A 26,468-nucleotide genomic window follows, 5' to 3' on the forward strand; every position below is an offset into this window, starting at 1 on the left:
CGGGTGTTTGCCGGGCCGAACGCTGGTGTGGTGTCCAGGGGTGTTTCAGCCGGGATGCGGGGGCAGAGGGGAGTTCGTGGGGGGCGTGTGACCCCTGCCCTCTGGCCCCTTGACCTTTTGGGGCCTGTGCAGGGCCCCTCTGCGGCTCCTCTCCGCGCGGGTACATCGCGCCGGGGTCTGGCGCGTTACTTTCTGCCCAGGAGTCGTGAAACAGGAGCCAGGAGCTCCCGGCATCTCCCTAAACTTCACGAAGGGCAGAGCTGCGTTAAGTGCTGCTCCGCCAAGTTGCGCTGTTGTTGGGTTGGTTGGTTGGTTGCTTGGTTTTAACGTAGTCTTGGCTTGTTTTGGTAAGGGGCGGCACTCGAGGGTGCAGAGTGCTTCCCGTGTAGGAAGCCACCGCTGGGTACGCTCGACAGCAGGTGCACAGCGCGGTTTGTCCGTGCCTTTGGTGAAGGTTTGTGTCCCCCAGCGAAGCCTTCCCTCGCTCCTGGGGAGCCCCACGCAGCCGTCGGTGGTTGTGTCGGGGTTGCCTGACGGCTGGTGTCACTCCTTAACCCGCTGCTTTGCTGCCGCTGACGAGGGAAGGGGCTCCTCCCGCCCTCCTGTCAGACTCCAGACCCCGTGTCCTGCCCTCCTTGGCCTTAGGAACACAGCCGTAGCAGCGGGGAGCCTGACGCCGGGCTGTATCTGACAGCTGGGGAGTTGGGGGAAGGAAGTCGGTGTCTGGGGAAGGACAGGCTGCTGGTCCCTGAGCTGGGGCACCCTGAGTCACAGCACCCATCGAGAGGGACAGTCTGTGTGTGTCCCAGGGCTGCTGGCACAACTACAAAATGATGCTTGTTCTCCTCACAGCCATTTTTATCCTGCCTTTTTACGTTTCTGTGAGGTTTATGTGGTAACTTGTGACACACAAAATACCTTCTCCCTCTTCTGTACCTCGTGTCTTCCCTGGACCAACCGTGATGGATGTCATGAATGCTTGGTTTGCTCTCTGTGTCTGCGGGTTCGTACAGCTTCGTGCGCTGCGTGGTGGGGTTACCGGGGCGCTCCGAAGCTCAGCAGTCGGCCCGGCCTTCTGTCCTTGCAGTGACAGCCACGTCTTGGGGAAAGTGAGGGTGGAGAGGTGTCCTCTCCCTGTCAGGGACAGGGAGTTATACAAGAAAAGTTTAAAGGCGGTAAAGGAAGGACACAGAGGGGAGAACCACCTGTCCAAGGTAGGAGGCAGTTGGTTTGAAGGTGAGGGGCTGTTGGGAATTGTCTGGAGGATGGCTGCTCCGCCTCGGCTCCTCTTGGAAACGCTTCTGTGCTGGAGCAGGCCAGCCTGGAGAAGCAGGTTAATCCTTTTGGGAGCGGTTTTGTGGCCACGTTTGTAGTCTTCTACTGAAGTAACAAGATTGACAACGGGCTCGGTAAGAGATTTCCGCTTCGCGCGTGTTCTGAGAGCAAGGCTTGCTTGGTGCTGGTGAGTGGCAGGGCTGAGTGCAAGGCCGGGTACCCAGACCAGTAGCCCTGTCTCTTGTTTAAAGCAGGATACTCAGGCAACTAGAAAATAAGGAAAGTTCAGCTGGAGGCGACAGGATTTCGGCGGGGACGTTCCAAGAGAAATGTGCGTCGTGTTTCATTTTCAGCTTCCAAGTGCTCGGTGGTGAATACGCGAGGGCAAACGTCGCGCTCCGGTCCTCCCTCCCTCGCCTCTGAGCAAGAATTGTGTTTCCTGGTTCAGCCCCGGAGAAGGGAAGCTCGCCAACCAAAACACCCGTATCAACCAAGCAAGTAATAGCTCCTTCTAGGTGGCATTAACAATTGATTTCCGGGAATCCAGAAAACACATATTATTCTGCTTCATGAAGCAGAAGGAGCTTTTAATGGATGGAAACCTCTGGGGTTTGCACCTGTTGGAAACCTTTATTGCTTTTAACTTGCCATTAGCTTACGCTTTGAGGTAGGAGGGAATCATGATGGTTTTTGTGCTGGCCGTGTCTCCTGGAACAGCGTGTTTTAGCTGCCGGCCGAGGAGCTGTTCCACGTTAAACAGTTAATGTGCCTGGGCCCATTGACACAGTTCTCCCATCAGCTGTTCCCATGCTACGGCCAGTATGATGGATTCCTCGGAAGGAGGTTTTCTGCTGTTCACACCAGGCAGACAGAAACCCCTGAAACAATATCGTTGCACGTTGTTCCTTTCGCTCTCGTTCTCCCTTGCGGCAGCAAACGGATACGCCAGCCTGAGGAGAAATGCCTCCATAGCCTGCTAATGATGAGCACTGTGGGGCTGGCAAATATTTGGGCTTTCCCCCATTTACCCATGCCTACATCTAGCTTAACATCAGCATTCTTTCAGACAAACCTGGAGGTTACAACAGGATTTAGATTTCATAGAATCACAGAATGGTTCGGGTTGGAAGGGACCTTAAAGCCCATCCAGTTCCAACCCCCCTGCCATGGGCAGGGACACCTTCCACTAGACCAGGTTGCTCAGAGCCACATCCAGCCTGGCCTTGGACACTTCCAGGGATGGGGCATCCACAGCTTCTCTGGGCAACCTGTCCCAGTGCCTCACCACCCTCTGTGGGGAGAATTTCTTGGAAGAACGTTCAATCTAAATCTCCCCGCTTTCAATTTAAACCCGTAACCCCTTGTCCTGTCACTACAGGCCCTTGTAAAAAGTCCCCCCCAGCTTCCTTGTAGCCCCTTCAGGCACTGGAAGGGGCTATAAGGTCTCCCCGGAGCCTTCTCTTCTCCAGGCTGAACAAGCCCAACTCTCTCAGCCTGTCCCCATAGCAGAGGGGCTCCAGCCCTCAGAGCATCTCCGTGGCCTCCTCTGGACTCGCTCCCACCAGTCTATATCCTTCTGATATTGGGGGCTCCACAGCTGGACGCAGCACTCCAGGTGGGGTCTCACCAGAGCAGAGTACAGGGGCAGAATCCCCTCCCTCGACCTGCTGGCCACACTTCTCCTGATACAGCCCAGGGTACGGTTGGCTTTCTGGGCTGCCAGCGCACACGGCCGGCTCATGTTCAGCTTTTCATCCCCCAGTTTCTTTTAATCTGTTGATACTTCCTGGTACTGAGGTCGGTCTCTCTCCAGAACAGCCAGAATGGGATCATGTCCCACTGTTCTTAAGGTGTCACTTGTTTGAGATGTGAATGATGCTGGTTTGTTTTCACTGCTTTGCAGCTGTAGCTACATCTAATCCTTCGTCTGTTCATTTATCCACTTAGGATACCTGGCCTTCATTAGTGATTAGGGAGAAGTATATATCCCTAAAATGAGCAGAAGTTTTAAAAGTCATATAAATAACAGAAATCATGTTATGGGAGGGAGTCTGAGAGTAATCTTAAGAGACTACACAAACTCTCAAAGTACACTAGTTGATCTCTGAGTTGACAGCAATTTGATGAAAAATAGCCTAGGAGTTGCCAACATAATTCAGCAGGGGACATCCTAGAGTCTGCAAGGAAGGAAAGACTTTAATCCACTCGTCCATGTTCTGTGTTAACTGCTTTTGGTGTAAAGTTTTACGGTTTTTGGCCAGTACAGGGTACAGACTCTGAAACCGTTTGGGTTTCTTGCTGGGGTTCTGCTGGGTGACATGCACAGTTCGGGTAGCAAATACGCTGCGTTTGGAAGGAGGATAAGCGGCGTTAGACGGCGACTGGGTTCTTACTAGTTTTCCATCCTGCTCTCATGGAATCTATCTTTACAGAAATTGTTAATTGAACAAACTCCTTTTCTCCGAACAGCTTTTTAGAAGAATGCCTGTATGTTGATCGTCTGATCTCTGTTTCTGTCGCAGGTGGCTGCGCAGGAGGGGATCCTGCACGCTTCTGGGAGCGGGATACCTCCAGCAACGAAGGATTACTGCATACTTTACAACTCTAATTGGATCTCTCTCCCCGGAAGCCTGGACAATGCTGTAAGCAGTTTGTAATCACACTCCCCAAGAAAGCTAGAATGCAGCAGGAGCTTGGGTCAGCTATGACTGGTCCTCAACACTTTGAGTTAAACACTACATGAAATATTTACCTTTTGGGGTCACGTGGTGTCCCTTCCTCACACCCCCACCCCCCCTCCCCAAAATGTATGTAGTGAATCTTTCTATACTTTCAAGAGTCAGCTTCTGAAGTTTACAAAGGTGGTACTTTCTCTGTGCTTAGAACCTGTTTTAAATACATTTACATCTGAGACTGTTAATTTTTTTCTTCAGGAGTTATCAGGATGTCTAAGTTTTTAGATTTGGGAGTAAAACTTCAGTTTATTTGTTTAGAAAAATGTCACAAACTTGGGAAACAGATTTCTTACATGGGTTCATCAGTTTCATCTCCTGTTTAATTGTCTTGCAGACACATGGTGGAATGGGAGATGAGGTGGAATGTATCGTGTTGTGTTTTCAGAGAGTGTTTCTTTGAGCCATACTGGGGCCTGAGGCAGAAACAAATTTTCTTTAGGCACTCTTTGTATAAACAGGCAATGCTTTGGGTTTGGAAGTGACCAAGGCTCTTCTCTCTCTTCCCTTCTGTCATTCATTAGTGGGTTAACTCAATGTCAGAGTAAAAATCATTTGTCTGCCCCAAACATCTTGCTGTTTGGCCCCTGGGGTGGCTTGATGAACTAAAGAAAACTGTCAGTAATTTATAAATCATGGCGAGTATGGAATTGAACATTGACATGGGGATAAAATCCTTCTTGTAGTAAGAAAGATGTTACCAGGTTCGCCAGCTCCTTTGGAACGAGTGTAACGCTTCAGAACTCTGACTGTGCTGTATCAGTCAGTGGTCTTTGGGCTTGGGAAGCCTGGAAATGTCATGGGGTGTACACTGGATTCCCCAGAACTATAAGCAGTGAATTGTATTGATGGATTTATTTATTTCCCCTCTATAACCTGTTGTTCCTTATGTTTCAATTACAGCAACAACCGCTGCGAGATGGCATTTAGAAACAGCCAGGTGTTTCGGCTGCACGCTGCCGTAAGCCTCCGCCAGCATCGCAGCCTGCGGACACTGCCGCGCTGATTTCAGATGCCGGAGTTAAGGGTTCCTCGCTGTTAGGGCCTCTTTCTGGCAAACCCCAAACTGGGCAGCGCAGTGATGGAGCCTTGTAGCTCGGCTTGCAGTATCCAACTTCCTACTTCCCTCACGTTCCTTCTCTCCCTCTTCTCTCTGCAGACGTTCAGGGCGCTGGAAAACCTCACCACTACAGTACTCTGCAACAACTCTGAAGTTCCTTCTGGCGTAATGAAGGACAAGGCAGTTGTGGTGATGAGAGGAAACTGCACTTCTTTGGAGAAAGCAAGAATTGCACAAAGTTTGGGTGCTAAGATGCTGTTGATTGCCAGTAAACCTAGGCTGGTAAGTGCCCACAGAGAGTTTTCTTCCGTCGTTTCGGCGTGACGCGCTGTGTGCGGGGTTAGGGGAGAGCAGCCCCGGAAGCAGCGGAGCCTGGCAGCGCGTTGGACTCCAGCGAGAGTCGTTAACCGTCCCCGCAGTGCTGCGCTGGCTCTCGCTGAGACCGAGGGGGTCGTTCCGAGTTAGCCCTGTGCAGCGCTGCGTCCTGTCACCTGCAGCTGAATCGAATGGTTAATCCGTTCCCTGTATCGCATTTCTGAATGCAAATGCTTCTCTTTGCCAGTCCCTCGTTTTAGTGTACGCGGAGCTCCCTGTAATCTCAGGTGGTACTGGTTTAGGTGTGTGAGACAAGAATGAGCTAGGAAAATGTAATCCAAAATTGGAAATTTAAAAAAAAAAAAAGGTGTTTTGAGGTATCTTTGCAGGTACTTCTGCTGCTTTTTCTGTTCTCTATTACAGCTGCAACATGCATGTACAAATATTTGCAATTTATGAATTTCTGGGATTATCCCAGAGTTAATCTTGTTCTGAAAGCATAGAGAGTTAAAACCAGAGTTTTGATTATCCCTTGTAATACTGTAAAAGCACAAGAACTTCATGAATCACAGACTGGTTTGGGTTGGAAGGGCCCTTAAAGCCCATCTAGTTCCAACCCCCCTGCCATGGGCAGGGACACCTTCCACTAGACCAGGTTGCTCCAAGCCTCGTCCAGCCTGGCCTTGGACACTTCCAGGGATGGGGCATCTACAGCTTCTCTGGGCAACCTGTTCCAGTGCCTCCCCACCCTCTCCGGGAAGAACTTCTTCCTGATATCCAATCTAAACCTCCCCACTTTCAATTTAAACCCGTTACACCTTGTCCTGTCACTACAGGCCCTTGTAAAAAGTCCCTCCCAGCTTCCTTGTAGCCCCTTCAGGCACTGGAAGGTGCTATAAGGTCTCCCCGGAGCCTTCTCTTCTCCAGGCTGAACAAGCCCAACTCTCCCAGCCTGTCCCCATGGCAGAGGGGCTCCAGCCACTTCGATATGAATCTGTGTGTGTTGGTAGTATCACCTGCTTTGCTTTCAGTACATCTGTCTGCATGAACCTTTTGTAAAAGGTGATGACTGAGCTCTTGTTTTTGTGGGTGTGTTTTTGTCTTCCTACAAATACACTGGAATGTAAAGGTTTATCTGCCCTGGGGGGTCTAACCCACTTTGCAAATCAGCTCAACCTACTTTCCGCTGACGCTTTCTCTTTCAGTCTCCTCTTTCGGATAACAAGACTGATTTTGAAGATGTGACTCTCCCAGTTGCTCTTATAAGATATGATGACATAGTAGATATGCAGATGGTAAGTGTCAGAACCACAGCGTGTTACGCTTTGTATTCATCTAGGTTTATGAGCAAATAAATAAAATAATGTCGGATCAGATATGGGTGTGATGATTTGAATGTGCACGGGTCCTCCTTTTGGTTTCACAGAAGAGGATGGATATGAAGTCATGGAGGTGCTGGTCTTCCTAATTGGGGTTAATTTGAGAGAATGATTAATTAGAACACTAAGAATGGGAAGCATAATGTCTAACTGGAGAGAGATTAATCTCAAAGTCTCCCATCTCAACAAGACATGTGGCTTTCCCGTAGAATCACAGAATCACAGAATGGTTTGGGTTGGAAGGGACCTTAAAGACCATCCAATTCCAACCCCCCTGCCATGGGCAGGGACCCCTTCCACTAGACCAAGTTGCTCCAAGCCTCATCCAGCCTGGCCTGGGACACTTCCAGGGATGGGGCATCCACAGCTTCTCTGGGCAACCTGTCCCAGTGCCTCACCACCCTCTCCGGGAAGAACTTCTTCCTGATATCTAAATCTAAACCTCCCCACTTTCAATTTAAACCCGTTACCCCTTGTCCTGTCACTACAGGCCCTTGTAAAAAGTCCCCCCCAGCTTCCTTGTAGCCCCTTCAGGCACTGGAAGGTGCTATAAGGTCTCCCCGGAGCCTTCTCTTCTCCAGGCTGAACAAGCCCAACTCTCTCAGCCTGTCCCCATAGCAGAGGGGCTCCAGCCCTCGGAGCATCTTCGTACAGAACTGCGTACAGTTGCAGTGCCTGACGTAGGTTGAGAGCTGTAGCCCGGGAGGGCTGTTCCTTTAGCACAGCAGGTACAGCAGCTGAGCTGACCTCCTTCAGGGAAGCAGTAGCTTGCCAGCTTGGGTCTTGAGGAAGGTGTGAGGGGTTTTTGTCTTTGCCAGACGATGAGCGCTCTCTCTATAGCCTGACAGCACCTGTTACAGAGAAGTTAGGCAGTATGTTCTACTGATGAGTTCATGGTGCGATGCCAAGCACGTGTCATTAAAATGTGGCAGTTGTGGTATCTCTTACACTTCATAAGCAAGGGAGTTTTTTTTGGGGGGTGTTTGGAGTTTGTTTTCCTCGATACGTAGTAGTAGGATACAGAATATTGCAGAGGGTTTAAAGAAAACACTCTCTCTTCTTCAGTGTGGCTTTTTCTCTTGTTTTGGTTTGGTTTGTCATTCAGTGTTAAACAGCCTTAGCTTCTTGGACGGGATTTGCAAGCTCACTTCCCCGTTTCTGCTCCTAACCTTCAGAGCTGCCGTGGGAGCTGGGCTCAGGCAAGTACGCATGCCGGAACCGTGCCTGGGTGTATAGGCCTTTGGTTCTTTGCTGTCTGTTCCCACTAAAGATCGGTTCTTGCCGAGCGTTGACGTGGCTGAAGGTTCACTATGACTCTCCTTGGTCTGCTACAACCTTGATGAGTACTGTGTTTTGGTTCAGGCCCTCTTTCTTGAAATTTGTCTCCTGAAGCAAGAGAAGTGGTGTTTGCTTAGTGCAGCGGGTTGAAGATGTGCCCTGCTAACGTGAAAGGGAAGTAGGGCAAGGTTAGATCCCTAATTTGTTGTGAATCTTCTCCGCACCACTTTACTACCCTGTGCTGCTTGGGGTGGTGTCATGTGGAATCGCTTTGTATAGCTGTAGTAATGCACCAGAGTAACTTGCTAGTAGGTCAGTGTGCCAGGTGATGCCTCATACTGCTGTTGGTCAGAGTCCAGTTTTGTCTTCTGATGAGATCGCCTTCATAAAAGTAGCCTAGGCTACGTTCCGCACTACAAGTGACCCTTTCCTAGCAGTGATGTCGTTTCTGCCAAAGCCTTCTGTCACCTCACTGACGGCTGTTCCGAATGATACGTGCTGCTTAGGAGCTGGCAGCCACTGTACACTTCCTACTACGCCTGTACATCTGGTTTACTCTCTTAAAGGTTTCCAACTTTCTCCTTTTAGTCAGAAGAGACAGACAGTGCCAGTCTGAGGGTGGCTGCTTTGTAGAAGCGTTCTTTCTGCTTTTTCTTAGAGGGCTTCACCTCTGTTAGCGTTCACCAGTCGGGTACGTAATGAGTCTTGGTAGCAGTTAGTGTTACAGGCCTCCTGGGAAGCGGGCAGCTTTCTTGCAGAGGTGCTACCGGATGCCATGGGTGTGATTCCAGTGCTCCCTGTGGTGGAAGCTGAGACTTGGCAAGTTTTCAGCAAAGAGCAGAACAGTAGGAACAGAAGGAGATGATCACTCCAGCTTCTGATGTGAATTACACTTTACAAGATTTATGAAACTTAAAGGAAAAACTGGATTAAGACATGTTGGAGTTGAATGTGAAAAAATGTATCATCCTTTATGTGTCTTGGGGTTTTTTAGTCCTTATTTTTTTGTATCTGGTTGTGTTTTGGGGTTGGTTTGGGGGTTTTTTACATATAGGATGCTGTAATTTGAATAGGGTATTTTTGCCTTTGCTAATGTTATGTTCCACTTCATACAACAGCAGTGTTTCACTAGAATTTTAATTTTCTTTCTTGCTTTCTGAACTTCCATCACCTCAGGCAAAGAACTAATTCTGAGTTCTTTAGCCTGCAGTAAGGTTAATATCTGTAATTAGATAATTCGGATGCTGAAATGAATCAGCTCTCTTCACATGCAGCCATTGTATTCCACAGCACTACCCAGCTTCCCATGCGTCTCTCCTCTACCAGTTTGATCCTCCTGTAGCCAGACCTGCCTGGCATGTTCATCTCCTCTCCTGCTTTTATCCCACATCCCGGCTGTTACCAAACCTGGTGTTCTGCCTCGCTGCAGCCTGTTTTCACTGCGGGATTGCTTTAGGTGCCATGCCTGACTTTGACTACACCAGCAAACCTTCCCTACCACCTTCCCCATTGCCCGTCAAATTATCATCCTTCCTTTAAGTCTCTCAGTCAAATGGAAGCATCTTGGGTTTGCTTTCCGGGTTTTTGTACAATTACAATGAGCCGTACGATTCCTTCGTTGCCCTTGTGAACCAGCTTGCGTGTTATTTTTCAGACGCTTGGAAGTGAAGTTAATGTGACGCTCTACTCGCCCCCTTTGCCAGAGTTCGACTGCAGTATGGTTGTCATCTTCCTGATTGCTGTGTTCACCGTGGCACTGGGAGGTTACTGGAGTGGAGTAGCGGAACTGTAAGTTTGTTAAACACAACTCCTTAAATTACGTGAACCACAAATCATGTGAAAACGGTGACTGTGATCGGTGAGGAATTACGTTCTTTTAGGTTGGTGGTTAAACATGCGAAGATCTAGGTGCCGTTAGCTGCTTTGCCGTGAAACATCTGAGCACTGCAGCCTGTGAAAAATCACCGTAGGTATTTGAGGAACCTTGTAGTAGATTGTGAAAGTCCACGAGGGATGATGCAGCTCTTGGGAGGAGGAAATGAGCTAACATTTTGACAGATGACCAGGCACCCAAAACTAGTGTCAGAATACTCCAATATCCAGGACAGACAGTAGGTATGTTAATGACAGCTTCAAAATCCAGCAATCCAAGAGGTCCCTACGGCGTTGTACGTATTGTCTGCGCTGGCAGGGCTCTGTACAACTGCCTCGTCCCAGCTGGCTGTGCAGCGTCCTCTGGGGTGTCTCTGCTCCTGTCACTGGGAGCACTGGGGAACGCGGTTCGGCTGTGTCCGAGCGGCTCCAGCAGTTAAAGACCAACGAGGGTCGTGCGTTACCTGGTGGAGCAGCAGAGCCAGGGCTGTAGCAGGAGCAAGGAAGCGGCAGCAGTCCCTGCGCGGGGAAGCGGAGGGAGTGTGGAATGTGGCAAATGCAGGGAATCGAGGGGTGGTAGGGGATCCTGCGCTGTGCTTGAGGGGCGTGCGGCTTCGTTTAGCGAGGTGAGGCACGCTCAGTGCGCAGAACTGACTTCAGTCTGGGGCCAAACTGGATGAAGCTGGCCTACAGGAGCGTGGCATTATCCGGCAGGATTTCTTGGGTGGCTGGGTCTGCTGACTGGGCCCCTGTGCCATACCACCTGAGGCTTCCTTCCCATTCTCCCCGGCAGAACCACAGGGAGTGGATTGTCTGTGATAACAACAGCTTCCTCTTTCCCACTAGTTATGAAAATCTAGTGATTTTAAAGAGATTAAAGATGTAGAAGGAAGGGAGGGGGTGTGTGTTTCTTTTTTTTAAAGGCTGGATCTGATTATGCTGCTTTTCTGCCCTGCAGTGCTGTAGGGTGTGACTGCGCTGAGCGCGAGCGTAACAAAATGTGATGCTGTCTCCCATATTGAAAAATACCTAAATGTAATTATATTAACCCTGTTGAAGTGCACTTTCGTAAATGAAGGGTGAGCTTTGCTTTTTTCTTAAGAGCTGCTTGTTCAAAGCACGTCCTCCGAGAAGGTGATTCATTCATTCAAAGTGTCTTATTCCTGTGGGTTTTTCTCTTTTGAAGGTAGCTGTTTCAGTGGTTCAGCATTTCGTAGGTAGGGCCTGGGATTCGTCGGGAACGTGCTATCTGATGGGCAAGTTGCACTAGCGTCTGTGCTGGAGAGGAGCAGAGCTATCTGCCCCAAGAACAAAGGCAGCAATTTAAGTCTCCTTATTTTGCATGGCGAGGTGTAAATATGGAGTATGTCTGCACAGAAATCTTACTCCCGGTGAAGATCCCCAATTACACCCCCTCACTTTCGTTTACTCTGTAATTAAGGGTAAAAGAACTCCTACTTAGGCAGCTTCACACTGCTAACGAGAGTGCTTCCTGCAGACACTTAATGTCTGTTTTAACAGAGCATAATACCTGTGATTTGGGTTTATCATGGACGTGCTTGTCTGATTGATACATGAAGTTTTGCAGTCAGAGGTGATGTGCTCAGAGTTGAGTTAAAACGAGTTTAGGAGTTTTGATACCGGGCTCCTTCTCCTCAAGGGGATCAGGGTTTTGGTTTTCTGTCACTTTTAAGGCTAATAATGATGTGAAGGATTAGACTGAAACGGTGTTGGACTCGACGCTTTATACCCAGCAACTCTGGGCGTAATAAAACGGTTTCCTAATCTGTCATCTGAGGCAACTGTGTGTTGTTTTCTCGTAACAGTGAGAATTTGAAAGCAGTAGCAAGCCCTGGGGAGAGAGAAACAAGACGGAAGAAGGAAGAAAACGTTACCTTCACCCCTGTAACAGTTATCTTGTTTGTTGTCATCTGTTGTGTCATGCTGGTCCTACTCTATTTCTTCTACAAATGGTTAGGTAAGAAACAACGGGTGATCTCATTCGACTGATTTTTCTGTATGACCTTATTGGGTCTCTAAGTCCCAAAAGCCAGATTTCTAAACTAAATCGAAGGTGACGTTTTTAATTGTTCTCTGCGTGTATGAGTTGAGGGTTGCAAAGATGTGGTTGCTACTAAAAAAAAGAGAGAGCAGCTTTCTTCTGCTGCCTGACAAAGGCTGCCTCGGCAGTGCTTATTCTGGGTGAAGGAATGTGGAGGAGGGGTGAGCAGCGACCAGTAAAGAAGTAGATGGTGTCCGTGGACGTTCTTGGGAGGATGGCAGCGACGACTCCGTAGCGTTTCGAGTGAAAGCTTCTGTTAGGGGTTGCTGCATTGATGGTGAGCGTGTGGCTGCAGGGCCACAAAGTATCGGGGAGATGGCTTTACCACACTGGAATAAACTCGGGCGTGCCAGCAATAGGCTGAGTTCTTGAATTACGCCATTTCACTAAAAAGTAGTTTCCAAACTGTTAGCTGAGGTATTTTTTTGGTAACTTTTATTTTCTGCCCTCAAACCATGCAACCAGAAAATGTACACTGCTTTAAATGACACTTTTCAGTACCAAGAGTGTAACTTTCACTCTGAAAGCTTCCCAGATGCATTCTTTCCTCCCATTTGGTGCCAGTTAACCTCCCACTTCTGTAAAAGAAACTTCACCATCCTGACTTCCGGGTGTGATTAGCTTTGGTTATCTCGGCTATGGGCAGTGCTACCTTTACTAAACTTGTCCCACTAAAAGGCTGAAGGACCTTTTAATGTGATGAAAAGGTTCAGGTTGAAAATGTCCCCCGTTTACTCCAAGATGGTCCAGGTGAGATTTGGGAAGAAGTGAAGAAAGAGGCCTCTAGAAGGAGGGAGGGAGAGGAGAAACAACTTACTTAGGGGGAGGAAGAAATGTGAGTGGTTCAGAGAAAATAGGTAATAGCTTTTAGCTAAGAAGCATTAGTTCTGTGCACTTTGGAGCAGACACACGTGGAATTTCTTGTTACCACAGGATGACACACTGTCCCACGGAAAAATCTATTGAATAAAAACAAGCAACCTAAAAACCCCCACTTTGATGTGTCACTGCTATAGGGTGTCAATGTGGGTCCTGATATCGGTGTTGGGAGGTTTTGTGAGTGTCCAGGCATCATTAATCTTGGTTATTACTCTAAAACTCACCTTTCCTGCCTATTTTTTCTGTAATCTCCTCGCAGGTATCAGAATTACTTTCTAGCCAGACCTTCACTGTCAAAAAACCCCAAACCAAGCCCAAGTAGCCAGCGGCTGGGTTTATTGTTTTCCCCCATTTCAGGTGGAATATACAATATACTAGAAGTTACAACATGGAGTGTATTTTCTTCCTAACCAGGGTGGTTCCTAGCTCCGTAGACCTTTTTGGAAGGGACGGAGTGTTTAGTATCTTAACATGCCACCTAAATCATCAGTCAGATCTTGGGGATGCTGAAATTTTTATGCATAAGCAGACAAAGGGCTTAAAGGGAAAATTTGAAGTGGGGACTATTGTTGGAAATTGAGAAAGCTGGTAGCTGTAAAACAGCCCTTGGGTTTCTGCCATATCCAGATGAAGGGGTGTGAAAGCAGTCACAGGTGACGCATTTCTTCGGAAAGAAAAGGAAGGGAAAATAAAATTAAAAAAATAAAGCTTTTCAGTTAAAAAATGTCAAAACTCGGGTGTCTGCTTGCTGAGAGCTCTTGCCATGGCAGGGACGCTCGGTAATCAGCTGACTGTCGTCTCCAGTGACTGTCGGGCGGTGCTGTAGCTGCTAACAGCTGATCTCAGACGTACGTCCTTGGGTTCAAGTCCTGTTCGCTGTTTCTGCTCTGCTGCACGTTGTCACTGATTCCCATCTTCCCTCCTCTGCCTGTAGTGTACGTTATAATATCCGTCTTCTGCCTGGCCTCTGCGATGAGTCTCTACAACTGTCTTGCAGCGCTGCTAGGAGAAATCCCCTGTGGGCAGTGCAGGTACCGTGCACCTTTCCCTGGTTACAAACGCAGGGCTCTCCTCTGCTTCCTACTCCAGAGGGCAGTTGGATAAATCGTGTCCTGTGCTGTTTTGTGTGTGGGAGGGATTGTTACGAAGGAAAGTTCTGGGCGCCTTTACTAGCTATTAAAGGTATCTGTGGCATAATCCACAGTTAAAATAGCGTGTGGGGGACTTGCTGCGTTACCCTCATATGAAATAATCAAACTGGACGGGGTCTGCCGGGTTGTCTGAGCCTGGTTTTACAGCATTCTGCTTGCCCGCAGGGTGTGCTCACTTTGCTCCTCGCAGAACTCTGCCGGGGGATGCTGCAGGTGCTCTGTGTGCTCAGCAAGGGTGGTGCTAACGAGTTCTCAGCCCTCGGTGGGCTGTTCCAGCCCGTGCTGTGCCACAGGCCGTAGAGGGCTTTTTCCCTCATCCTAACCCCTTCTGTACCTGTGACAGCCCAAGGTCTTACTTTTAATTGCGAAGACAACGCATTGCTCGTGTCCTCCGCGTTAGACCTTAGCCGTTACAGTCCGAGCTTGGATAGTGGGCTCTCAGTGCACCAACAGCCTCTTCTTACTGCTTGGAGTTAGATGTCCTGCAGGTATGGGAATGTCCCTTGGATTTTCACCTTAAAAACCCTAACGTTTCATGCAACAAATAGTTCTTTTTCCCAGAAGAACAATGCGTATCAGCGAGGAAGCCTAAGACTATGATTTCCTGTTTTGTAGTAGGTGATATTAGTGCCAGGTAGTCCAGCAGCACATGGCAGAGAGAGGCGCCTTCCCTGGGCGCGTTTGCTAAAACGAGGATTGCCCACCAAAGCCCAGCTTGGCTCGCTGTCTGTGGGCGTGCGTTATGCAGCCCAGATGAGGACTGCAGTCCCGCAACAGACGGGCACAGGACAAGCCCTGGGGAGGAGGACACCAGCTCAGCTTAAGGACCCGTGGCAGCACAGGCACGTCTTTTGGTTGGTGCAGGCTTTCTTTTTCAACTGAATTCTTTTCTTTTAGGATTGCGTGTTGCAACAAAAGCATCGAAGTGAGGCTTATTTTTCTCGCTGCGTTCTGCGTAGCAGCGGCTGTCGTCTGGGCAGTGTTCCGAAACGAAGATAGGTAAGTGACGCCTCCTGACTTCAAAGAGTAGTAGGAATAATTGTCATTAATGAACTTCCCATCGTGTAACTAATCCCGGAGCATGGCATCCTTCTAAACTCCGGTGCTGGCTTCAGAAAGTCACGAAGGTGTTTGTGAAGCTTAACGAGCCTGGGAATAATGGAGAACAAAGCTATACAAATGGACCGCGTGGTTAATTTGGAGTGCAAAAAATTAAGAAGGTGAGGAAGAACTAGCTTGATCGCTAATGGTTGCCACAGGAAAAAAGTGGAAATAATAGCACGGGGACTGCAGGACCTGTGCTTTTTGTTGGCCGGCAGAAGCTCCAGTATAAAGGCCAGTTACCCATTTGGCATCAGAGATACCATCTGGAAACTAGTATTTTTGTGGATTTGGTAGCAAAACTTCCTAAAACCAAAACTCTTCCTTCCCAATCCGTTTTGTGATCTTGCTATCTCCAGCAAAACCGAAACCCATTATTGCACTTAGATCCCAGCAGTAGTTTGAACAATGTGTAAAAAAAAACCTGTGTTCTTATTTTTAGGTGGGCTTGGATTTTGCAAGATATTTTGGGAGTTGCTTTCTGCCTGAACTTTATTAAAACACTGAAAATGCCCAACTTTAAGGTACTGTAAGTTGCTTAGCTTAAGAAAGTATTTTAATGCCACCAATGTGCAAGTTTAGTGCCAGGAAGCAGCTTTTTGTTACCATTTTTAGTAATTAAAGGGAAGTAGATCCTGCTCTAAATGCTACGCCAGAAGAAAAGTGTGGGGCGGAGGGTGCGTGTCGGTGTTTTCCTTTGCTTTAAAACGTGGTGGCACAGCAGTGGCACCAGACTCCAACCGTGCAGTCCTTGAAAACCTACGGTAATGTTTCTTCTCCTTTTTGTTTCTGCCAGTCCTGTGTGATCCTTCTAGGCCTTCTCCTTCTGTACGATGTATTTTTTGTCTTCATAACGCCGTTTATCACAAAGGTATGGCTGAATTTATCTGTAAAATAACGTTGGCTGGTCGTTGGGGCGGTATTTTTTGTCACAGATCGGCGTTTGCAGCGTTCTCGATGCACAAATGCTGACTTCCTTTTGCTTTTTCACCCTGTAAGACAGCCGTGGCCTAAACTTTCACGTTCTAGGGGCCACAGAGCCCGGTGCCTCTGGAGGTGCCACACGTTGTGTTAAATGACTGCGTTTTCAGTGATCACACGGCCAAAAGGAAGCTGCCCCCAGTTGTGTGACACAGTGCGATGATGAGAAATGACTGTCCTCTCGTTTTCTTCCTCCTGTTGCTTTTTGGACGTGCTCCGTCGCTCTCTGCGGCGCGGTCGGCAGCGTAGTGTGGACTGTACGCACGCCTACCCTCCTTTCTATTGAAGCAGAAAGCTCCTGGCAGAAAAAGCTGATGCGATTCGATCTAAACTTCCAGTTACGTCTAGGGGAGCTGTTGTTTGGGGGTTGGTTTAAACAGTTGTTTTAGGCTGGATTACATGTTTTTGATGCAAAACAATACTGTGCAATGCTGTACGATACCAGTGCAGTCCTTTTGATAGGCAGGGTTGTTCCAACCCCGCGTTGCGAGGTGAGGCACAAGCAGTTTTGTAAATGTAGTACAGGTGTTTCAGTATATTAAACCACTAATTTTTGGAAACCAACCTTAATTTTCAGAATGGGGCGAGTATAATGGTTGAAGTTGCAGCTGGTCCTTTTGGAAACAGCGAGAAGGTACGAGTAGTTGTTTTAGCCTGTGCAACGTCCAAATACTGACATTTCGTAGCTAATCCATAGTGTGCTTCTCGGCATAACTTTCTCACAAAATACAGCCAGCTTCTGCTATTTTCTTTTAAGTATTAAATACCTGTTGACTTGGGTTTGATCCTAGAATGATGGAAACTTGGTGGAAGTCCCTGCTGAAACCCCATGAGAAAGTAAGGATTGTATTTCAGATACTGGATTTTTAAATGATTCCCTCTGAAAAGACTATTCTTTTGGGGAAAACCTGACTGTCCAAATTTCTCTTCAGGGCCTGGATATCATTGATCAATACTGTATAGTTAGGTTAATAATCCAGACTTGTTATCCTCATTATGTGATTAAATGTTGGTTAAACTTTCTTTTTTGGTATGTGCATATTATTTACAAATCTGAAATTCCATCTTGCCTGTTGCCTTAAGCTTTGTCCACTCTCTATGTTGGTTTCTGGTTTTTACTGTAGGTTCTACCTATTTTGAAGTTCTGCATTCGTAATTAATTAATTGCACTTAAACTGTTTATTAATTTAAGCAAACCAAAAAACCCCGTAACACCAGGATGCTTTAGATTAGATTTATGTGTCTTCTAAAATACTGTTTTACAGTTACCTGTGGTTATTAGAGTGCCTAGACTTGAATACTCCGCGTCGACGCTGTGCAACATGCCGTTTTCACTCTTGGGCTTTGGAGACATTATCGTCCCAGGTGAGCAAACGTTTTTTGGCAGTTGTAACTTCCAGTTAAAGGTTTTTGGGTTTGATTCTCAACTGACTTACGTTAGAGTTTGTTCTGCCGAGTAACTGCCGAATCAAGTGCGGCAGTTTGCCCCAACCTGCCGGCGCAGGCTGCGAAAGGAGCTGCAGCGTAAGCAAGCTGAGCGTGTTACAGAGCGCTGAAATGGTGAAGGGTTTTTGCTTTTCTGTTGCACGGATGTGTGTAAATACGAGTCCCACAAATAAATCCAGCTGTCAGTATTAATTAAATCTCACAGAAAGCAAGTATTCTGTGACTTCGTAGTATTTTTGTATCCTGGACTGCCTAATTAGAGGTGAGGTAACGGAAAATGCATTATCAAGTTCTTCCATCTTTCTCAGAAGAGCTGAATTTTGCCATAGTTGAGTCTTGAGCAAATTCCTGCAGTTGGGCACAAAGCACCGTCTCGCACGCTCTCCCTCTTCCTGGGGTTTGTGCTGGGGCACAGTTGTGGATGGTTGAGAGCAAGCATTAAAATCCTACTGAAGAAAGTATTAAGAGTGCCTTCAAAATTCAAAGTACCACAATATAATTAGCTTGGTTTAAAAAAAAAAAAAAAAACAACAACCAAACAAACCCAAAAAGCTTTTAATACCAAGCTCACCTGGCTCATGTTTGCATTGCCATTTGGATTTTTCAAGACTTATCGTAGGATTTCTGAAACTGGTTCTTTGCTGTCCAGATATAAATAACGTACACTAATGGGAAATCTTACTGTAAATTCTTTTTATGCTGCTTTGACTTTGAAGGTTGGGGAGAAAAAATAATCATGGCTAAATATTTCATTAATCCTACTTTTTTGTGTGTCTGTGTCAAGGGCTTCTGGTTGCCTATTGTCGAAGATTTGATGTTCAGACAAGTTCATCCTCTGTGTACTACATCTCCTGCACAACAGGTAAATCGTCAGGCTGCAGCGGGCTTCATGCTCGCGTTTGTCAGAGGGCAGAACTAGGTAGTTTGCTGCAGGTAAAGGTTCGGTGCTGTCAAGAATCTATAATCTCTGTCATGTGCCTGCCCATATTTAAGGTGAGTATTCTTTATCGTAGTCAGCTGCCTTGAGAAAGCTTGCAGACAGCAACCTATTGTCCCTCTTCAGTTATATGAATAAGGAAGATGGTCCTTTAAACCAATTAACGATTCTGGCTCGCGGAATGAGTGACTTGATTTCAAAATTCACCTCTTCTTGATTGTCTATGTATAAATATCTTTTTATAGCTTATGCCGTTGGTATGGTGCTGACTTTCATTGTTTTGGCATTAATGAAGATGGGACAACCGGCCCTTCTCTATCTTGTACCGTGCACGCTCATCACTAGCTCGCTCGTTGCGTGGAGGCGCAAAGAGATGAAGAAGTTTTGGAAAGGAAGCAGTTACCAGGTAGGTCGGATGCCTTGAGTGTTTTGTGGTAATTCCTTTCAGTATATGCTTCCCTTAGTACAGGGTAAAATATCACCTGCAGTCCAGTTTTTGCTAGTGTTGTCTTCTGGAACGGATAAGGGAAAGTAGTCTTGGAAAATCTTTGTGCTTGACACGGCAGAACAGAACTCAAGGGAGAGGAAGCAGCTGGTTCAGTACTCGTGAGGAAAAGTCACACTGTGTATGCACTGCCTGGGGTATTCTGCGTTCCCCCACGGTTATCTCCAACTCTGCCCAGGAACTGCAGCCCTTACGATCCCACCGCTGTCCGCCCGTTGCCACGGGCGCGCTCCCCAGTGCGGCTTGCTATCGTACCCCAGCGTGCCCGTAGCCCGTGTGAGCTGGCGTTTGCCCTCAGACAGGCCGCTCTCGGGATTACGTTTTGGTTGAGACCTGAAGTCCAGTGTTGTTGGAGTTGAGCAACTGTCGCCTAGGTCGAGGCTGTGTGGAATCGGCCCGGAGAGTGGGTGGTCAGAGGTGGGTGATGTGAAAGTGTTTGGTGGAGTTGGAGGTGAAAGTGTTTGGTGGAAGGGAGCAGCTGCTGCTTTTCCAGCTTCTGGATTGCAAGGTTTAGGTGGATCAATGGAAGTCAAGGTGGTGGTAATTCCTGTAAATGCGTAGGATTACCGGATAAATGCTGCCTTTTCTTGATCCAGTATTCCACACCTGCTTCAGCTGGAGGTTGGTGAGGTACGAAATGACTCGGGAGATCTTCAGCTTTAACTAGATATCCTGCCTTTTTGTCTACCAAACCAACTCCTTTCGTAGGTGCAGCGAATAGAAATGTTTCTCTGTAGGTCAGGGAGAATTTGGCTGACTATGCATTTGTACATCCACTGGTGACTGCTGTTCTAAAACTAACAGTGTCGCATGAAGCCCAGTAACGCTGGGACTGCTGGGGAGAAGAGCTTCTCACTTCCCTTTCCTTGCCGGAGTGCTGAGTAAGCCCGGCCTGAGTAAATCTGGCAGGTCTCTTCAGTGACAAAAATCTCTTGCACTTCTCATAGCAGAACTCATACTTGGAAGAATTATGTTGCCATAGTAGTTATTTCATGTCCTTTCAACTGGTTTCTTGAAGGATTAAAACAGCTCTGAGCTTCAGTTTGTTTTGAGGTCAGATGGCTTAATTTCTGGCACAACTTAAAATGTTGATTTCCACCCCCCCGTTACTGTGACTGAACAGTTACCTCTGTGTAACTTCACCAGCTCCTATTTGCCCACACCTTTCTGAAGAACTTTCTCTGTACCCATTTTACTCCGGAGGGTGTTACTCAAGTTGCGCCCTGGGAATGCTGCAGTGCTCCCACATGTTGTCCTCCCACATAAAGCTGTGTCTCGATCTGTCCCTCCGGAGCATGAACAAGCAACACAAACCCCAACCCCACACAGTCCCAGGGTGGAAATCTCCAGCTTTGGGCGAGAGCGAGGTACGGAAAAGTGACAGAAGACTCTTGCTGCACCGATGGGAATGTGGATGGGTACAGAGCTGCCCCCTTGACGAGGGTGACCCGACTTCTGCAGAGGTTTGCTCTCTCTTCCTGGGAACAGAGAAGCCTTGCAGCTTTAGAGCAAAGTGTCCTCAGAATAGGGGCACAAGAGCACATACGGGGTCTCAGGTGACTAAACGCCATGCACGCTGCTGTTTGCTTGTAGCCCGTGAGTTAGCTTTTTGGAGTTTGGGAGTGATCTGATTTTTGTGGTATATGATTTTAATAATGGACTGAATTTTATTTAGGTATCGGACTCCTCCAGGACGCCTTTGCTACAAGGTGTGATTATGGCCTTATTTTAATGCAACTTTATGAATCATCTTATGGTTCCTGTTTTTCTTTTTTCCCCTCTGCTTCCTCTCTTCATTCTTTTTTGTGTCTATCTAATTTTTCTGTTTAATTCGATAGAAGAGGGTAGAAGTGAAGACAAGCTATAAAGCCGTTCCTAGGCTTAGGTGTTTGGGGTTTTGTCCCTCTTTCTTTAAAGGAATACAGGAAAGCGTAAGATAAAGTACCAACGGAGCCATGATTCCTAAGCCTGGAGGCAGGCTTTGTATGCCTGTCTAGAATTTCCCAAATCCCTAGGAGTGTCTTCAGGTATTTAGACCTGGCATTAGTTCCCCTACTGTTACCCATATGGAAGTCCCTCACCTAATCCTTCTGTGCCGCTGCACCGACACGGAAACCTGCTTCGCGTTAGACAGTTTGTCGCCCTCTGTACGACGCTCAGCATTTTAACTTGCGTTTAGTAACCGTGCCCACAGCCCCTCTGTCGTCTTGGTATCCAACAGTGTGCCTTATGCCATGCCGTCTGCGATGCTTGCCGTGGGATGGGGAGCAAGGATTCGGAGCAGCTTTTGTGGCCTGAGTTTCTGGGCTGCAGCAAGGAGGTTTAACCTCGCTGGGCCGTCGCTCGTGGCTGCTAACGCCAATGGTGTTTATTTTAGCTGGCCGCTGTCTCGAGCGCAGCACGCACAGCGTGCACGCTGTCAGATCGCAGCTTCTCGCAGAACTGAAGCATTTAAATGTCATCCTGAATTACAGTCATCGGTCTGGAGTTCCGCACCTATTTGTAAAGCGTAGCTTGTCCGCCCTGTGTGCTGGAGGCAGCCCGAGATGAGAGCTCTGCCTGCCTGTCTCCTAAATTCTGAACTGAAGAGTGCTTTTCTCACTAGCCGCTTCCCGCTAACAAAGTGTACCTTAACAAATAAGCCTCATTAGAAAGCTTTAGTAATAAAGAAATGAGATGCAAACCCCAGAAGAGGTTAGGAAGTGGGAGGGGTTGAGTGCAAATTCAGATCAGATCGGCAGACTGTATTTTTATAACTTGAAATTCTTCCATCCTGCTGTGTGCACTCAGGTTCTTGGCTCGGATCGTTAGAATCAGTTTTTTAGGTTCCACATGGTACATAGGGGAAATGACGCCCTAAGAGAGCTCCGAGGTCCCGTAATTCCGAGCTGGTGGCATTTCTGTTCCCACGGAATGATGCAGACTTAAATTCTAGTTGTGCTCCCTGTGGCTTCCTTCATGGCGTAGTCTTGAGCTCTAATGCGTTGCCGCCCTGAAAACCATTTTCACTATTCCCTGAAGCACAGGGATTTCTTGGGAGAGCACCATACCCCGTTTCCTACCACCAGACGGGTGGTGTTGCTGCTGTGAAGTTTCTGGTTTGCTCATTCTCCTTGTATGCCTGCATGACAAACTGATGTGAGTCTAATTTCCCAGTGACCGATTTAAGAATACCGTTTATGTGTCGGTACAACGGGCGAAATCCTGTTTGTAACGTGATAAATCCAGCAGACTAACGCAGTCCTTGAAGCCTTCTTGATAGAGCAGGCCTAGAGCTCATCAGTTTGAAGCGTTTAACGAGCTTTCTTGGCTCTCTTTGAAACAGTACGTCAACAGCGTTGTCGCTGGTGCGTCACCCAGTGTGCATCTGCTGGTCAGCGCTGCGGTTTTAAATCACAGCTGTCGATTTAATCACGGCTTGCCGTTGGGAAGAGTTACGCGGATGCAGCAGCACCGGGGTGAACCTGGCAGGCGCGTGTGTGCGTGGGTGCTCTCCACTCCTCTGCCGGTGGGAGTTGGGCTTGCCATTTCTAGTCTGGCTCTGAGTGGCTTTCTGGTTGTTTTTGGGTTTTTTTTTAATAGTTCACCACATTAGGAGATAGGTTGGACATAACATGTAAAACCATCCTTAAAAACCGTGGGATTCGGGTGTGGGAGAGCAGTTTCTCAATCCCTTGCACTGCAGAAATGCTCATCCGCTCTCCACAACGTACGGTCCCATTCTGTTGGCTCATTCAAGGCTCCAAGCAACCTTGTCCAGGATTTTAGCACCGTGCCTTCGTCTTGCTGCTGGTTGCCCTAAGGATTCCCGCAGCTTCTGCAGGGGCTTTGAGGATGGGGTTGTCCTGGGAGAACCTACAGCTGAGCTACACTCGTGGAAGAAGCTGCTTTATGCAATCTTACGCTTTTAGAAAGGCATCTGTTGTCCCCAACCCCTTTCTGCTCTACTAGCCATTTTGGTTTTAAAGTTAACTTAAAACTCTGAAATCTGATACACGAACCAGGTTTATGTTGTTGGGTTTATCCCAGCAACAAACTCTTCAATCCTCATTCAAAATGCTGGTTTGACTTCCGTAATTGTAGGGAGCGTTTTGCTTTGGGTGACTTTTGATGTGGGTTTTTGGTCGCGGTGCAGGGGAAAGTCCTAGATGCATGGAAGCGAACGATTGTCGTTGGCCAGGGAGCTTGGTCTTCGCTGCCGGTCCGAGTGTGTGCCGCTGCTGTAACTCGGCTCGTAGGTGCATCGCCGAGACTAGAGCCTTAATTCTTCTTAACTTGACTCGTGAAGGGAGGGACGTGAAAGACCTTGTCTGGTTTCGTCAGGTTGATGTCGTGGCCCCCAGGCTGTCCTCAGCCTTGCCCAAGTCCCCGTGCCTCATGTCTGCCTTGGAGCTGGCATCTCGGCTTCCTGCCTGGCACGCTGGTGCGTCTGGATTGGGAAACAGCTTGTTTAGGAGGCGGGTCACGGCTGGAGCAGAAGTTAATGAACGACTCTCTGGGCCCTATATATAGAGTTTATATAGAGTTACCCCACACCAAAGTGCGTCGGAGCCTGGCTTCGTCTCGCCAAGGATCCTCCGGCGGGTGCTAGTCAGAGAGGAAAAGCGATCCCGGCCTGGTGGCGTGAGGTCTGCCCAGCCTGGAGCCCAGGCGGTTCCCCAGAAAGACAGGGAGCCTTTCGCTGCGAGGCAGGATGTGCCACTGCGGAGAGACGCGTGGAGGGGTTTGTACCTTGCTGCTGAAGGCACCTTGTCCTAACGATCCTGCCCCGTGGCGTTGGAGCTCCTTGGCACGCCCCGTCGTTCGGCACTATGTGAAGTGCTTCCGTGTGCTGTCTGTGGTCGCCGTCCGTCAGAGCTCTCCGATCCTTGGCCTCCGGTTCGTTATGCTTAACCCCGACGCCCTCAAACTGATGGGTCTCGGTTTGCCATGCAAACAAAACGTGTTACCTCTGACTTAGGCGATGCCTTGCGGCGGGGGAACTAGAGCCTTTGCTGCCCTCCAGCAGTACAGCAGCGGGCAAGGAAACGGACCCAGCAACCTGGTCTTGGAGCAACCTGGTCTAGTGGAAGGTGTCCCTGCCCATGGCAGGGGGTTGGAACTGGATGGGCTTTAACGTCCCTTCCAACCCAAACTGTTCTGTGATTGTATGACTGCTCCTAGTCAGGAAAATACAGCGGTTCCTTAGCGCTGCTCAGGTGACCTAACCAGCTACACTGACTGGAAAGTATAATCAGTCTCTGTAATCACCTGGTTTAGATTCTCAGATGTTGTGGGACTTTACATTTCCGTTTCCTTTGTCCCTTTTAAAATAAAAGGAAAACTTCCAAAGAAACATTGGTGATACAGCCAGTCGTTACGCGCTGCGACACAGCCAGCTCTCACCGTGGTGAAAGGAGAGCGCTAGTCTTCTCGTTACCTGTAAGTGTTAGGTAGGATCCCAGGGCCTATTCCCAGTTCTCCAAACCGTGCCTTTGGAAAAATTTGCTTAACCCCAATTGGTTTCTTTGTTCATTGTCTCTAATAATTGAGACACTTCTGACTCATAAGTTTAAGTTCTTGTAGAGGACTTGGGTCCTTGCTGGCAGAATGCTTTTGTAGCGGAAGGAGAGACCTTTGGGTATTCGGCTTGAATACTTGGCTGATCTGTAGAGGACTTACTCTCTGTGTGCTCCTAAAATGCACCCTAACACACTTTTATATTTCTCTTAGCTAACAACTACTTTGGACCAATGGGGGAAATTCAGTATTTCATTATGAAGAGCCGTCGCTCCGTTTTGATCTGGTTTTTTTTTTCCTTTCTTTTTTACACGTAGATGATGGAACACCTGGATTACACAGGAAATGAAGAAAGCACAGCATCAGCCAGCGAGCAGCCTGGAGGACAATAACATGTAGGACCCTGATTGAGAATAGCATTCAAATTTTCTACAAACTAATCATGGGAAATTTGGTCAAGTTTTACAATAGCATATTTCCTACTCGGTATCGAAAGGGTTTTTTTACTCCTGCGCCTATATTTTTATGGAAAATATTGTTAACAACATGAAAGGAATCGACTTGCGTCTCCATAGCCAAACCGTAGCTATTAAAACCGTGCCTTATTTCGATTTAAATAAAAGGATATTTTCTATGCAGTTTTCCAACCGTGTTTCTATACAGTATATTTTTATAAAAGGTTTCTTGCCCGTGTCAGTTGGATGCATGAAATGTTTTCTGAATTTTGATTCAGACTAGTCAAGTTTCATTGAAAAACAACAACAAAAAAAAAGGGAGAGTACCCTTTGTAGGATTTCTTTCCATGTTTTGAACGCAAAGATTGAGAGTAATGTAACTGTAGCAGCTGGAGGAGGAAGCTGTAGTTCCGTTACTGCAGGGAACGGCGCGTGTGTTTGTCTGCGTACGCCGTAGGCCCCACGGTGGCAGACTCGCTGGGGTCGGGAGCTTTGTTTCTCCTCCTCCCCACTCTGGTGTCGCTGGCTCATGCCTTAATTGTGGAAATCGTTAAGCTTCGATGCAAGTCTTTTGGATTGTGTACCTCAGGCGTTTCCAGGAGAATAAAAGGGGGGAGGTACTTAGGCCGCGGTCTTGGAAATTTAGGTGCAGCTCCTGGAATAGTTGACGGATGCGATGGTGCGAAAGGCACAAGGGTTTTTGCTCCGGAAGTGCTACTGCTGGGGGGTGTGTGTGAAGTGTGAGCTCTGGCCTGGTTCTTCTCCTCTCATGAGGGTAGGTCTGTGTCTGTGGCCTTCATTTTGGCTGTGGAACAGTTCAAAGAGATGGGGGAAGACAGGACTGGTTTGGGGGGGGGTTTTTTTTTTTTTAAACTATTTTTGAAGCTTCTTTGTGATTGATAGACAAAAATTCAGGTTTGAATAGTGCTAGTAGTTAAGGCCCATGCGTGTGTTTAACTTGTTTAATCTTAATTTGTTTTAGCTTTTAAAAACTTGGAAAAGAAGAAGTAGTTTAAATAATTACTTTGCCTTTAGAAGAGTTTCTCTGCCGCTTTTCTTTCTTCAGGAAACTGCAAATTGAGTGGGATTAGGCATAGAAAATTCGTCAGGCTGTAATGCTACCACTTGACACCAAAGAAAATTGAAGAAGGCCGCAGCAGGAAACCACGGGGTTCCCGTAGTGCTGATGTCAGGTAGCCTTAAAACATTTTTCCTGTTCCTGCAATGGATGTCGCTCCGGTGGGCAGTGCAGGTTCAAGAACGCCCCAGAAAACAGCCCGCAGAGCGCCCGCCGGGCAGCGGCAGCGCAGGCTTTCCTGCAGTGCCCCGCCGAAGTGCCTCGGTGCCCGTCTGAGGGTCACCTCTAGACACTTGTTAGCTTGGGGCGCGTTGGCTCAGGAAAACTTCCCCGGGATAGATCCCGTTTAGCGGGATTTACTTGGGGAGTACACCAATTAGGACAGTTCTGAATCTCTGTGGGCAGTTAACAGAGGCTTACGCTGCCAATTTGCTGCTTTATGTGGTCGGCAGCGAGTTTAACC

General features: G+C 47.9%; 1 protein-coding gene across 1 annotated transcript; it reads left to right on the top strand.

The window, feature by feature from the left end:
• Nucleotides 1-3,764: 3,764 nt before the first annotated feature.
• SPPL2A (signal peptide peptidase like 2A) lies at nucleotides 3,765-25,110 on the top strand. Its single transcript, XM_010157675.1, is given in 15 exon segments — nucleotides 3,765-3,917; nucleotides 5,167-5,349; nucleotides 6,588-6,677; nucleotides 9,694-9,827; nucleotides 11,738-11,889; nucleotides 13,787-13,883; nucleotides 14,901-15,002; nucleotides 15,547-15,628; nucleotides 15,901-15,975; nucleotides 16,663-16,719; nucleotides 17,351-17,450; nucleotides 18,316-18,393; nucleotides 18,714-18,874; nucleotides 20,649-20,682; nucleotides 24,790-25,110. Coding segments are annotated over 15 exon segments (1,530 nt in total). The 3' UTR covers nucleotides 24,822-25,110.
• Nucleotides 25,111-26,468: the final 1,358 nt, after the last annotated feature.

Source organism: Eurypyga helias, unplaced genomic scaffold (genome assembly GCF_000690775.1).
Source record: "Eurypyga helias isolate BGI_N326 unplaced genomic scaffold, ASM69077v1 scaffold35628, whole genome shotgun sequence".
Taxonomy (NCBI): domain Eukaryota; kingdom Metazoa; phylum Chordata; class Aves; order Eurypygiformes; family Eurypygidae; genus Eurypyga; species Eurypyga helias.